Source organism: Sander lucioperca, chromosome 2 (genome assembly GCF_008315115.2).
Source record: "Sander lucioperca isolate FBNREF2018 chromosome 2, SLUC_FBN_1.2, whole genome shotgun sequence".
Taxonomy (NCBI): domain Eukaryota; kingdom Metazoa; phylum Chordata; class Actinopteri; order Perciformes; family Percidae; genus Sander; species Sander lucioperca.
This window is the reverse complement of record NC_050174.1, coordinates 6,505,788-6,521,631: the sequence shown is the minus strand read 5'-3', so window position 1 is coordinate 6,521,631 and position 15,844 is coordinate 6,505,788. Positions and strand designations below refer to the sequence as shown.

General features: G+C 38.8%; 1 protein-coding gene across 2 annotated transcripts in view; it reads left to right on the top strand.

The window, feature by feature from the left end:
- The window catches only part of zgc:63587 (uncharacterized protein LOC393431 homolog), a 34,567-nt gene extending 19,551 nt beyond the window's left edge, over positions 1-15,016 (top strand). For both annotated transcript variants that reach the window (XM_031306024.2, XM_031306023.2), the window contains exons 8-13: positions 8,564-8,665; positions 8,808-8,953; positions 9,139-9,222; positions 9,309-9,366; positions 13,073-13,232; positions 13,275-15,016. In XM_031306024.2, the coding sequence (XP_031161884.1) occupies positions 8,564-8,665; positions 8,808-8,953; positions 9,139-9,222; positions 9,309-9,366; positions 13,073-13,138 (456 nt within the window). In that variant the 3' untranslated portion in view covers positions 13,139-13,232; positions 13,275-15,016. The remainder of the gene's footprint in view (positions 1-8,563; positions 8,666-8,807; positions 8,954-9,138; positions 9,223-9,308; positions 9,367-13,072; positions 13,233-13,274) is intronic.
- The last annotated feature ends 828 nt before the right edge of the window (positions 15,017-15,844 follow it).

Here is a 15,844-nt window from a genome sequence, read left to right as displayed (position 1 = left end):
ATATATGTAATGATTCCAGAGCTTTTACAAAAGATCAGATTCTTCACTAATTTCAGACAATAGTAGCTATCGAAAATGCACTCTTCCTGCCTTTACTGATTTATCACAGTAGTCTGGTTTCTTGTGTGCTTGTAAACGTAGTCATTGTAAATGGTAAGCGTCATAGTCATGCTCATTTATCTCTTCAAGTGTCTCTCAGGAGAACAAATGTATCTGGCTTGAGTATTTGTTGGTTAGATCAGATTAGTTGAAGTGGCTCTCATGTATACGTGCCTGAGTCCTTCCCTACAGTCCAGTACAGTGTAGCGGGGCATCAAGCCTTCCTTTGAGATCAGAGCACCAGCAGCCAAGAACCTGCCACAAAGCCGAGTGCTGGAGGATGATTAATAACCTGCGTTTTTCCAACAGTATTTATTAGTTGTTGTTTTTTACTGGGCACTTTCTCACCGTTCGGAGCCATTTGTCTCTCAGTAAATAGGCCCCCCCACCACCTCTCTCAAGGCAGAGCACAGCTTGTACAGAACAATATAAGTTTCCTGCAATGTGTCAAGAGTGTTTTACTGACAAGACACAACCTGCTGCCCTTTGCAACTCAGGCTCACAAACAAAGTTAACAAACCTCTCATCATGCTTTCATCCCCTTAGTTCTGCTTGCATCTTGCTCAGTCCTTCCTCTCCTGACAGTGCCTCATTCAGCTGCCTCTTACTTTCTTCCTCTGCGTCTTTGTGTCCTCCTTTTTTTTTTATTTGCTCTAATGCCAATTTCCTTCACCGGGGTCACTTTGGTCTCTAGCTCATAAGTTGCCCTGAGGAGGGTATATTGAGGGACTGATCCTCTCAGTCTGGGACCTTAAAGTCATATCCTGTGCAGGGCTTTAGTCTTAAACTGCTTTACTGGCTGTTTTCTGTTTGAACATAAAGGACCAGATTGATTAATGTTTGGACTGGAATCCTGATGGAAGCAAAAACGTACAAATGGGTACTTTTGCATCTGTTTTAAAAAAAATATTTTATAGCTATAAAATGAATCTGCAGTCTCATTTAAAATAAATAAAATAATTACAGCTTCTCAATTGTGAGTATTTGCTGCCAGAGTTTTCCCTTTCAGGCTTAGGTGCGGCACCCAAGCCGTTTTGGGGACCACCTAAGTTGAATGAATGTAAAATCAGTGTTAGCATCAAAACTAACCTAGTGACTTTTCTCAGATCTAATGGTTGCAGTCAGTCCCCAGTGGACTTCTTTAGCAAGTTTTGTCTTTAAGCTTTTAAGAGTGTTATTTATTATCTGCTCTAGCTTTTCCAACGTTTTAGACACAAATATGGTAATAATAATGGTCCAAAATGATCTGAAATTGCATATTTGTGCACCTACTGTACATCTTCCACAACGCTAGGGAAAACACTGGCTGCTATTCTTGTCTTATGTGATAGTTAAAGCAACATTGTGCAACATTGCATTTTTTTGTGATTTGGTAGTTATCAGCAGTTAGTGGTTACTTTAGCAATGAGTAAAGCTTTCTGTCCATCAGAAAGCTCCATAAATCACGGAGAGTCAAGGCAGAGCAGCCGGAGGACGTCAGAGGGAAAACCAGAAAACATTTTCTCCATAAAATATGATCCAGTTTAACCAATATCAGTGGTAGTGCCGTAAAGTGTTATAGCGCTTCTTCCGGGAGATCGTACACGATTGCCAAAGTTACATAGTACAAGAACAGGCGTTCAAGGGCGCACAGTGGGAATGACAGAGGCACCATTCTCCCTATTTCAAGTCAGTGTAGCATCAAAATGATTTTCAGACGGTTATTTTTAAGGTAAAATGATAACATAATATTGCTTTAACTGAATATCTTCAGATAGTTATTCAGACAAAACTTTAAGCTTTAGGAAATTGTGACAGAATGTTTATTTGAGAAAAAACTTTATTTCACAAGGTAAAAATGTGTCCAAATATTAGTATTTCTATCAAGTAATCAAGCTTGTGTGCTTTTTTCTTCTTCTTTTTTTTTACAGTCAGCAATAATGTTAAGTGCAGCAGTGTACAAAAACACTGATGTGGTTGCCTTTTTGATATAAAAAACTGAAGTTTAAAAAGTGTAAGAAAATTGTATTCAACACTTTAATTATGATCAAAGGTTATCTGAAGACCAGAAGCATTTTTGCCACAGACCTCACTGTCACAGTTTTCCTCTCATTGTCTAACTCGCTGTCTTCTCCCCCAGCCGCTCCACCACCATACCCCCGTTGTGTGAACCAGCTTTACGGCCCCACTGGGACACATTATCCGTGCTGGACTGCTCGTACCGGCCAGTATTATCACCAGTTTTTAGCAATAACATAAAGTTAAGCAGTTGTAGCTCAGAGGGTAAACGTCAGCGGTCAGATCAGTAAAGCTCGAAAGGGAAATTATGAGGCAGGTATAGGCAGCTGATCAATGATGTGTAATTATGTGAATTTGATGTTCAATTATTTTCTTAATATTCTTTCTTTGTACACGTCTAGGCAGGCGCCCCATGAGTAAAAGTTAAATGGTGATTAATTCACTGCTCCTTTTGTGTGTTTGTGTTTGTGTATAAGTTAGTTTATGAGTCCTTGGTTGGTTTATGCCCGGTCCTTTTCCTGCCACTGTTTCAAACACCCGGGTGTATTTATTTTTCTGCCCTCAAGCAGTCATTGTGCCAGGGCATGCTCCATGTCTCTGCAGATTTTAAAACAATAAATATGCGTTTTTCCTCATGGAGCAAGCAGCTCTATTACACACAATCACCTGTTCTCAAGTAAAGAAAGTACAAGCCAGCAACAGTGTGAAAACAACAAGTTTCATTGTTAGAGGGCCAACCTGAAAAGATGGTTTCCGGACTTTTCAGTGCTGCTAATGAGTCACTTTTTGCTGTTGAGTTTGCTGTTGAGAACCCTTTTTGATTACCAGACCAAGTTACAAAAACCTGATGTGTGGTTGAAATACTAAACTCTCACTATCCCCTTGTAAATCTCATTTAGACAAGATTACATGAATAGCTTGATTGTTCCTCCCCATGCTCTTTGATCAGAGAGAGAGGTGGGTGGTCTTAACTGTACTACTACTTAGCCCAGACAATAGGAGTGCGGGTGTGTTTGTGCATGTGTATGCGTGCACGTGTGTTGATCACCATAACTCGTATGATGCGTTCGCGTTGCCATGGTTGTGGTGACTTCCTCTGTACTTTCCGTCAGTGCCTTAGGACAAATCCAGCTGTTCTCGCCCAGTCTGTTCCAGTCTGGACCGTCCACTCAGTCTCAGACTCTGACTGAATATATCTGGAATGTGTTTCTGTGCATGCATGCAAGTGTCTTTAATCCCGTGAACAAAAAGGTATTGTTTTCCCAGTGCTGCTGCATGTCAGAGTCTGTGCTGTATGGGTACTTTTAGAAGGAGATGATATTTGAACAGTCAGAGGGATTTGCTCTGTAGATGGTCTGAAGATCATTCTCCATATGTGGTGATCCACTGGCCTCCTGGAGTTACAAAGCTCCATAAACGTAACGCGTAAACTCCTACTCGCCAGATTATACCAGTTCACAAAGTGTGTGTGTGTGTGTGTGTGTGTGTGTGTGTGTGTGTGTGTGTGTGTGTGTGTGTGTGTGTGTGTGTGTGTGTGTGTGTGTGTGTGTGTGTGTGTGTGTGTGTGTGTGAGAGAGAGAGGCTGGTATGAGGTCTAAATCCCTCCGACTCCCCTAGTTCAGGTATTGTTGGGGCTCCCTCACCCCCTCAGACTCTCTGCAGGCAGGAGAGAGCCGGTTAGTTGAAAGGCGTTTCCTGGCAAGAGAGAAGCATTTGTTCTCATGTGTCTTAAGGTTAGCAAATTAAGTTTGGAAACTAAAGAATAGTTGTAGAAATCAGCTTTGTCTTTTCGTGCTGCCAGATCGCTGTTGTTTGTCTAATAATTTTGTAATTGAAGTATGTTAATATGTGTTGTTTGAAATATGAATTACAGTGACGCACAGCTCAGTACTCTTCAGTAAGTGTAAATATGTATATTTCCTTGCAAATGTACTTAAAAGCCACATTGATGCATTGTGTGAGAGACTGACTAAATTGTACCTTTTTTATATAGAGAATTCTTGTCTTGCTTTGTTGGCAGAAGATGGTGGAGATGCCGGTACTCATAACGGTACTTTATTTTTTATCAAAAAGTGCTTTGGCCCTTTATTTTATCTGGGAAGAGACCATATTTCTACATGCCCAGAACTCATATTTTACATAGTTTATTGGCTGGACAGTTGGAATTCATCAGACCCATTGGTCCAGCGTTTATGAAATGTAAGAACTCACCTGGATTGTAACTTTTTATTACTATTAAATACTGCCTGTTGCATATGGTGGTAACATATCACCTTAAAGCGTAACTCTCGCCATAATGCAACCTAGGGTCTTTTTGTGAATGTACCCAAGTCAAACTTTCGTTTAAAAGCATATTTAGGATGGAATCGCCACTTTTAAGATTTACCGTATTTTCATTTTTTGGTCAAATGGCCAGAAGGCTCGATACAACATGAGACATTGCTCGAAGTATCACAAGGGGCTCTACACCTTAATGAAAGCATTGAGAACATTGTTTGTGTGCCCAGAGTTTACTAAAAAAGGTTTTGAACAACTCACTGTATCTCTTGTTGTTTCCGGCCGCTACCACCTCGGCAGTCAAAACGAGTCGATATCTGAATGCGAATGAACAGACTCCATATGACGCTCCTTTTTCAACTACGAGGTCAATATTGTTTTTCAGTAAGACAAAACAAGAAATAATCTGTGCATTTATATGGAACTAAGCTTTAGGAGCTTTCCATCTTTACTCTCCTCCCGATTGTTTTTGACTGATAAAATGGCTGCGGCCGGAAACAACAAGACCTATGGTGAGTTGTTCAAAACCTTTCTTTTTAGTAAACTCTGGGTACACAAACAATGTTCTCAATGCTTTCATTAAGGTGTAGAGCCCCTTGTGATACTTCGAGCAATGTCTCATGTTGTGTCGAGCGTTCTTAGTGTTTTAAAAATAGCTATTTTGAGGCTAGCATAAAAGTGCCCCTAGCACTCCCATTCAAAAGGCCATTTGACCGAAAAACGAGAATACGGTAAATCTTAAAAGTGGCGATTCCGTCCTAAATATGCTTTTAAACAAAAGTTTGACTCGGGTACATTCACAAAAAGACCCTAGGTTGCATTTTGGCGAGAGTTACGCTTTAAGTTAACTCTTTGCAGAGTGTAAGTGCAGAGATTTCTGTGTCAATGAAATGGATTTAGTAGGGGGAAAGTAAGCAGTTGTTTTATTCACTGATATGTAGACACATACTGTAGTTGAACCTACAGGAGTCTCACAAGGGATAGAGAGCACTCAGTAGAACGGATTTAACGTTCACCATGGCCGGGATTTTCCTTTTAATAAACTGCAGTCTTGAAAAAAAGAGGGCCCCTGTCCCTCAATGTGTTTTCTCAGTATGAAAAGGGTTTTAAAGCGACTGAAAGCTGATCAGATCTACTACTTCTAATGGCAATGATGCACTGTTTCCTTCCCATGGCCACTGCAGAAGCTGGCAGGCAGCTGTGAGGTTACATAAACATTACCTCTGAATTCGAGATCTTTGCTCTTCTCAATCAGGGTTGATTAGTGTCGAGCCTATGGGTGTCGAGACACAGTTTGATTGTTTTGCTTTGTAGAATTTTTTTGTCTTTCTCTCTGCATTGTTTATTTCCTAAGAATGCTCTGGTACATGTTTGTACTTCCAAGTATTGTTCCCTGTAAGAGTTTTAGTTTAATGGATACAAACACCATGCCAGGCCAGAGGAGGCTCAGTTCTGCCCTCAACAGTTATACTACAACTGTATTATTGTAAGTGTGCTTGTGCACGTGGTTGCCTGTTGAATGTCAGGTCTGCAGTACTCACCACAATCCCCTCTTTTGTCTCTTTGCTCTTTTCTTCGGCAGCTCTTTGTTTTCTGCCAATGTTGTTTGTCCAGGGTCCATTTGTCATTGCGTAGGAGGTGTTTGAGTCATTCATATTTTTGTGGGTTTGCTTGTGAGAATGAACAAATCTTAAAAATATTATTCCCTCGTCAGGTTCATGTGATGAAACGGTTGATCCCCGTAATGATGTGTTTTGCACCCTGTTTCTTTATGATTGGAGGTTTTGGTTAAACCTGCTGTGCCATTGCAGAAAAACTGCTTAGCCTCACTCCCACGACTTCACCCTGTGTAATTATATCTATGTATAGACCTGCGGGGATGCTATATTTGGGCTACACATAACCAGTACAGTTTATTTAATACTGCTATTCCTAGAACTGAAATAACCATGACTTTACATTGGAAATGCATGCTTCACCTGCAATTTGTCTCATATCTAACCCATTTTTAGCTCGACGACATCGGCCTCCACCCTCTCAATCATTTCCACAAACAATGCTTCATATTCAGCAATGTGAGCCGAACATGAGGCGATAAATCTTCGGCTTCCTTTTCTAATTAATACTGAGGCTGAATCTTGTGTGGCATTGTTTGTCCCCTGCCCTGACAGCATTGAGTGGACCTGCACGGCCAACCATAACAGCACAGGGAGGGATGGGGGTGGGGGGGGGCTGTATTATAGCCACACAGGATGGTCATAAAATCAAAATGGCTTCCAATGCCAACATGTCCGTGCCAATAAAAATACACAACTTTGAGAAGGAGGCTGGCGTAACATTAGGGATTACGGCCTACATTGTGTACAGTAAATCAACAGGAGACTACAGGGATTTGGAGCAGGCAGTGATTTTGACTTCTGATGATCCCTGAAAGTCTTGATTATAGGTGTCAGGCTGTACTAAGCACATGTTACGGAACAGAATAATTCAGGTAAACAGCCATTTTGCAGCTTTTGGCTTACCAGGGTCTGGAAACAGATGATGGCAGACAACGGACTCATGCTTGTGTTATGACCAGATATTGTTTCTGGATGTTTAATTGTGGTTTGGATTCATAAAATATGTTACACTATCTTCGTTGGTTGTTCAGTTAACTGGTTAATTAGTGGTCTTTCAGTTAGATTTTTCCTGTTTTATCGGATTTTTGTCTAAGTTTGTCTCTACCTTATCTACTTGTGTGACTGGATTTGTTGTTTGTTTCATTTTTTCCTGCTATTGTGTCACAAATGTTTTTTATTTTCCCAGTGCAGAGTTTCTCAAAATTCTTTATGCTCTGCCCCACCAGAGTGATGTTTATCAAGCCTCCATGTTCGACAGATCTGTAAATCATGTGTGTTTGAGTGAATGAAGGAAGAAGAGGCTCTGCTCCTGAGTCATGCTGTCCTCTGAGTCCTGCAAAGCCTGTTTGTTTTTAGATCTGCCCCACAACAATACCCGAGTCTCCCCGCACACACGCTATCTCACACACACTGCGCACAGAGCTCACTGAGAAAACAAGCGACAGCCATAACAAGGGCTCAAACAGGAGCTGCGCTCTGTAGGAAAACCTGTACTCACTTCCCAGGCTCCTGGCTGACTGACCACTGTCCTTTTATACACTACAGTACATGAAAGTCCCCCCAAAAGTCAGTAAAACAACATTTGACATTTTTTGGCTCCATTACATAAGAATGCATTGTGGATTTAAAAACGCTGCTCTTGGGAAAACAAAAGAAAAATGCAGCTTTGATGTTTAGAATAATAAATACGGACATCTGTCCCCGAGGTAGCAGGGAAGAAAGCGCCTTTGTTTTAACTTGTTTCTTCACCGGTCGGCCTGTGAATAAAGGAGGGTGAGAACTTTGTTTCTGACTCTGAAACACACACAGACCATTATTATTTTTCACCTGTCTACCCTTTCTGTCTCACCCTTCTTTTTATCCATGGGGGACTTTAATTAAATGTGTTGCTGCAACAACTAGTACTCTCTCATACCCTCCTATTAGTCTATAGAGCTCTCTTACTTTCTGTTTATAGGTCAGCGTGGCAGCTGTTATTTTGTCCATATGACTCACACTTTACAGTGAATACACACATTTTATATACATATATTTAGATAAATTACGGAAGTCTGTGCCATTCTGGAATTGGCTGTAGATTTTAATTATCTTTTATTGTCAAGTATTCTTTAAGATACTGTAAGATAAACTACAAGTACAGCACAACTAAAAGTAAACCACAGTACAAGAACAGATGCATAGTGTGTGGATTAGTAACTTTAAAAAACTAGAATACTATATACATTATGAGCATCGAGTACACACAAAATTAAACATGAATACAAAATTGAAAGGTACAAAAAAAGTTTTACAAATGGAGATATTTTTATTAAAAGATATTTTGTGAGGAGACTGGTCCTTAGTGGTTGTGAAGGTGAAGATGTTTTACTGTTTTTCAATCAAGTGCTTTTCTACATCCTTGGTTTCTGCACTGTTTGAGTACAGATTGTTAATAGAAAGTCAAGCTGCCCCTCCGGTAGTGTCTGCAGTGACACCTCTGCAGGGTTCAACGGTCGCGTTTTCCCTGTGCAATGGGACGTGTCAGTAGGTCACGACCCTGCCGGCTCACCCTAGGTTTCTCTTGTGTCCAGATCCTGGATGAGATCGCAGAGCATGGGATCAGAATTTATCAGCTACCTGACGCCGACTCTGACGAGGACGAGGAGTTCAAGGAGCAGACCAGAGTCCTGAAGGTATATAGATACCATTCTCTTCCTGTTCATCATTGTTGTGCTTTATTTCACCCCCGTTCTCTCTGATACATTTATTTTCCAAACCCTTTTTCTGACTTTGTTTCTCTCTGGGGATCCTCTGACATTTATCTTCCTCTCCCAGGCGAGCATTCCCTTTGCTGTGATTGGTTCCAACCAGCTGATTGAGGTGAAGGGGAAGAAGATCCGTGGTCGTCTCTACCCCTGGGGAGTTGTTGAAGTGGAGAACCCTGAGCACAATGACTTCCTCAAACTCCGCACCATGCTTGTGTGAGTCTCCTTGGCAACAAAACTGCTTAAGTAATAGGATTTTCGGAAAGAACGTCTTTTAAAACCTTGACAGAACTTTATCTTCTTTTAAGCTGGTTTTAAAGGTCCATTAAAAAGAACGTTTGCAGTGAGTCTCTACTGCCTCCCAGTGTGTGAAGAAAGGATTGCATGTCTGTTTGTTGCAGGACCCACATGCAAGACCTCCAGGAGGTAACTCAGGATCTGCATTATGAGAACTTCCGTTCAGAGAGGCTGAAGAGAGTGGGCAGGTGAGACACTGTTTTATATCACTTAAACAGCACATGTTGCTCTATTTCACCAGGTTTTTAAACTAAAGTGTTTTGTTTCTTTGCAGGGATGCGGATGAGGATGTGATGGACAAGGACCAGATCCTGCTACAGAAAGAGGCCGAGGTAAGAACACACAAACACATTAGAGGGTAGATTTTTTCAAGTTCATATTAATATGCTATATGTACAGTATTAGTTAAGAGTTATTGGTCGGCGTAATAATTCCTCCTCTCCTTAGGGGCTGTGAAATGTGCAACTGTAGTTTAGGAAATAGGGGACAAAATCAACAGTTCTTCCATCGTTCTGTGCAACAAGATAAAACAAGTTAAATTGTAGAACATTTTCCAAGGTTTAATACTAGGCAACAGCATTAAGTTAAAGGACAGTTAACAGCTAAATGACCATGTCACTGCTTTTGTACAGCCAAGTTAATGTGTGCATACAACTCAACGTTACTGACAACTAAACTATTACCCAATTCATGCTCGTGGAGCAGATTGGTTTCAATTCATTTTAGTACACTATCAAAATCTACCCATAGACACCTTGAACCTGCTCAACATAGCTAATGCATTATAATTAAACACGCATCCGCACTGGTTTCCATTAAAGTTACAGAACTACACAGAAGGAATGTAAATCTCCGCTATTTAAATTAGTTCCAGGAGAAAATATTGTTTTATGAGCAAAATCATAATTACAGTGAGTTATGAATTGTAGGTGGTTGTATCACCTGAACATCTCATTTTGAAAACTTAAACAATTCGGCAAAATATTTCAAATGGTTAAATATGCCTGCATGCTTTGGTAAATTGGTACTTATGAAAGGTATAAATATCTGTGCAATGAACTATATCTCTATTTTAGTGTACATATGAGTATTGTATTAAGACAGATTAAGATCAAACCTATCCTTTAAAAACACACAAGTATCTGTAACCACAGTAACCTGTGTTAGTAAGTACATGTGTACCCTGAGCACCGCCTATAATGAAATGTAAATGAAGACTCCGCCTGACTGTGTAGAAAAACGGCTTTGTCATCTTTGTTGTACATACGGCATTATAACATTAACGTTATGGCCCTGGTTTTACTGACGGCCAATTCTTCAGTGTTATATATTTTAGAAAGAGAAAAAAAGTTTTATTTATTTTCACCCCATGATCTTCTATTTGTATTGTTTACATTTTGGGCAACGGAGCCTGCATGTCACCAGGCAATAACTTGTTTCCTGATTGCTCTTGATTGGCCTGTTTGTGTTGCTGGTGCAGCGCACCATAGAGAGCGGGCGGGGTCCAATCAGAGCTGTTTGTAAACAATGTGCCCAGGCAGGATATGCCATCACATCCTGTCTGGATGTCCGGGACCAGTTTTATGGTGGGAATGACCTCAGTTATGTAGGTATCCTGAAACACAAAGCTGGAGAGACATTTGTTTACGTGTTGTCAGTGTTTGGGGTGGGAGGTAAGATCACAGTATATATATATATATATATATATATACAGTATACACTTCCTAGGTAAGTAAGTAATCTTACCTTATTTTATTTGTATTAAATCTGGGTTGAATATAAACATTTTAAATCAATGTTAAACTTAGAATTAATATTCATTTTCAAGTTTAGCCAGGTGCAATCTTCTCTCTCTCTCTCTCTCTCTCTCTCTCTCTCTCTCTCTCTCTCTCTCTCTCTCTCTCTCTCTCTCTCTCTCTCTCTCTCTCTCTCTCTCTCTCTCTCTCTCTAAACACATAAGACCAGATGAGAGAGGGCTACATAGGTTTGATAAGAAAAACTTCTCTGAAGATGAGTCGTTTGAATGTCTGTTATCAGCCACAAGATGGCGATAGACATCATAGAACGCTACAGAAGAGTTTATTGTTTAACAGTGGGACTCATGATAGTTTTAAAAGCTTTACATCCTCCTTATCTGTCTCAATAGATCATTCACTTATTGATGGGCCCATTTTTTTTTACCTTATTAACCTTTCAACCATTATTAATTTATTGTTTGACATTGATTCTATGCTTTATTTATTTTAAAACACTTTATTCATCTGCTATTACAGTCGCTGTGCTGATATAAATATAGATTTTATCATTACATCAACATATTGATTTACTCCATTTGATTGAATAATGACCATCTGCAAACCTCTGTTTTGTGTAATGGTAAAGAAAATCTCAAGTTACAACACTTGAAACCTATTTCAAGTGGAAGTCCATGAGATGCTTTTTCATGTTGGTGATGTCTTTTGTCATTGCCTTGTTGTTTTTGCACCTGCCAATTAGTCAGTGTATGTTCTCTATTGAAGTTTGTCTTTCTGTAGATTGCACTTCCTTTCTTTGTTTGTTCAGCCATTGTGGTTTGCCTTAATACGTGGTTGGATGACATGTTATACAACTTTCAAGCATACTGAACCTTTAAGAACTCAAGCATCTCAGAAGTCAGAAAGGGTTTTATTGCCAAGTACGTTTTTTAACACATACAAGGAATTTGTTTTGGTGTTGTTGGTGCATGTCACACATTCTCTAGATGGAACATTAAACAATATAAGTATAGGTATAAACAATATAAGTATAAATATAAGTATATGTACACAGTATGTATTAAATAAAAAATAAAGATAAAAATAAAAAATGAAGAGCATTACAGCAGAGAGAGAACAGTGGCATGAAGAGTCAGGGGTGGAGTGTGGAGAGTGTCATGGTGGTTTCCGGGCCTTGTTAATAAAGCTAGTGACGGAGGGGAAAAAGCTGTTCATGTGACGTGAGGTTTTGGTCCTGATGGACCTCAGCCTCCTGCCAGAGGGGAGTATCTGATTGGTTATACTGTGGAGCTTACATTTATATTCACTCCAACTGTTGAAGGTTTAAACCTATTAAGGGAGTGTTTTACCAGCAAGTCAAACCAGGAATCCCATTAGCTCTTCAGTTTGGCTTTATTTAATTTAGAAAAAGAAACGACATGAACTTGTTTCCTGATTGCTCTTAATTGGCCTGTTACTCTCTCTATAGTTTGTGCTTCTTTAAAAAAAAATCTATTAAACTTAAAGATTAAATGTTCCTTTATGGGTTGAGACAATTCTCCTATTTATTAAGCTAAATAAACCATTTTAAAAACCCATTAGATTATCTGAAAAATACATTGTCACAAAGCAGAAAACAAGGCTGATTTTCTCTGCTAATGAAAACATTTTGGAGATGTAGTTTTCACAGGACAGCAACGTTGTGCCTACTAGGCAGATCATAAGAGCAGAGTAAGTGTAAGAATAGACCGATACATATTTCCTGTTTCAAGCTTTTGGTTTTACTTTAGAACAAACATTAGGTCTTAAACTATCATCACTATGTGCTGGTTATAAAGTAAAACCAAAAGATTGATTCAGCAGATATTCTTCTGTTTGTTTTTTTGGAGTAACTCTACTCTTGAACACTTTAAATATCAGTGAATTTGCCTACTCAGTTCTTCTGTTTTTTTCCAAATAAGATTGCTTTTTCTGCTGCCAGAAGACATGAAACACTTCACTTCCCTGCAAGGATTTTCCATGCAAAGATCTACACACTACTGGATGTTTTGGAAATATAAAGTTTACTGAATTGTTTCTGAATTATGTTCCAAGATAATTTCTGATCATTCACCGATATAAGCAAACACTATGTTGAGAAAGAAAAAGGGAAACATTTTAGACTGTAATTGTTGAAACATGTTAAAACATGAGAGATATCAATCAAGTGAGGAACAATATTGAAATGTATTGGTGGAAAATTATAATGGTTACATGAAAAAAACTCCGCTGTGATTTTGTTAACATTTTTCCTCTTTCTCTGTAGCTGAGACGCATGCAGCAGATGATCGCTCAGATGCAGGCACAGATGAAGATTAAATCAGATGAATGAAAGAGTCAGAGCAGAAGGGAAACACGGTGATACCAACCCCCTCAACACACACACACACACACACACACACACACACACACACACACACACACACGTACATATATGTGTGTGTATATATATATATATATATATATAGACACACACACACACACATACGCACGCACACAAACACACGTGCACATACCTGGTCCTCTGAATCAATCACTGCCTGCTGCCACGCTGCAGGTCCACCAGGAGTCAAGGTATCCAGGATCAAATCATCTTTATCTGCACACCACTTCTTCTTCCCTCCAAACATCCATCCATCAGCTGTTCATAAGCTTCTTGAACATCTTGTCAAGACTCCAGTTACAATCCACATATCTTATTTTTTGTATAAGTTACAAGTTTGCCGAGTTGGACTGGGAAAATAAAAAATAAAAAAGTGAACACAACAATGTTTTAATACTGGATGACTATCATAGACATATCCATTATTTAGTCTTTGATCTTAACTATGACTCCAAAGAGCTGCCAGTGATAATGGTACTAAGATGTTTTGCCATCACACTATCTTATTTACAAAAATATATGTATGAATTATGCATTTTGCTGAAGTGCAAGCTTCAGATGGCACCATTTTCCATTTATATTGCTATCAGGTCCAGACCGGTTTTGAACATATTTTAATTTAACATGTTTTCTGTTAGCTTATGAGCACATCACCCATCAGCCCATCACCTTTACCTCTGGATGGTTTCAGACCTTCACTGCGTTAGTCTAATACTGCAATAACTATAAATATTATCACAGTGAAATGCAAGTGTGGTTGTGAATGATGTAAACTGTCCATGCAGAGAACGAGGAATGCTTTGTCCCTAATTGTGCTACTAGAAACCTTATTTTGTAGCCAACACTACAAACTTAAGTCTAGGCATTTTATTAGGCCTTTAAGCTGAAAAGCTACTATGCAAGTAGTCAAACTAATACTATTTTGTTATAAAGAGACACACCAGCCCTTAGGATCATGTTATAGTTGAATTAAAGTGCCATCTTGTTAATATTTTCTGTATTTATCATCAAGAGCTGCATGATCTCAATGTCAATGCCATAGTACAACTACAGACTGAAAACTAATCGCACTATTCAGTCCAGTCACTTAATGTGTCCATATTTGTTTCAGTGATGACATTTAAAGCTACAGTAGGCAACTTTGATAAAAAATATTTTAAAATTTGCTTACACGAATCAGATCATCTGTGGACAAAAATCCACCTCCCTCTGCCTCCTCCTGGTGTTCCTAATGGCATTAAGAAAACAACCAAACTTCAGCTAAACTGCACACTAAAATATGTTTCTGAAAACAGAATATTGATTCATATTTAATCAGTTTGACTGCAGTTCATGAACAGTCATTGACACTGCGTAGAGATTCCTCTGCTCTGATTGGTAGTTAATCTTGGAAACTTAGGAAGGCAGAGGAACATGATTTTTTTCAAAGATTGTCTGCGTAATGTGCTACTGTTTTCAGCAAATATGGCAAAAAGTTGTTTTAAAAAAATTGTACCTACTGAACCTTTAAATGTGTAGAACTGTCTAACTACATGTGCAGCCTTTCATCATACTGTATTTGGGCCCATTTAGGAATAATATATATTTAACTGCGCCCTCCAACCTTCTGTTTAGCAGTGCTATCTAACTGTGCTGTCATTGATGTGTTGTTGGCAATATTTTAGTTTTTCTATCTTTTTGCTTTTGTATGCAAATCTGTCTTTTGAACTTATTGAGACACACATTTTTATTATTTCTTAACCATATGTCAGTAAAGACTTGTTTTAAGGCGTAAACATTTTTTTGTATTTTTCTCTGAAATAAAATTTGTTTAAAGAAAAGAAAGTTGATGCTTGTGCATCCTGGACTTACTTTTGAATGACTTACATTTTTAATGCTTAAAAGTTAAAAGATGGTGGAACAAGCATTTAATTGTTGACATATTTCTATGGGAAACATTTTTATAAAATTAGCACCATCCACCAGCCAAATGCTGGTAAAATATGCAAGTGGCTGGTAGATTGCTTCACTAACCAGCCAAAATAACAATGGAAATCTATTGAGTTGGTTGGCTGGTAAAATTTTAACATTCACTAGCCATTTGGCTGGTGGACAAAAAAGTTAATTTTGCACCCTGCCTGTAAGAGCTTCAACTAGACTCCATGCGTTTTCTTAGCAACACAATTCATAGATATTCAAGATGTTTTTTTTATTTTTGTTCAGTCTTGTTGAGGAGATGTGGGCCTGAGATACCAAAATATCATCGACCGTATGCTACAATAAAAAGCCTTCAATATGGCGTGTTATGGCAAAAGCCTTCTTCAGGGTGTAATAAAGTAAAAAAGAAACACTACAATACTAACACCTGACAAAGGGAAATAAGTGTAAATAAGCTAAGTGTTGTAGTTTATTATATGTTTTTTTATTGTGGGTCCATGATATGTATGAATATTCACCTATAATTGATTGTAAAATATCTCTAAAACAAATGAAAATTGCAACCTTTTGGGCTCCTTTTTCAAAACCTAAAATCTATTTCTGACTGGACACTGGAGAGAAGTTATAAAGAATATATAGAGATTGATGTCAAAGTGAGGTTGGTTTGGACCCTAACCCCCTCGTGGCATCCCGTAGGACCCCTGCTTGTAGGAAACCGTGCAGTGTGACTGGCTGAGT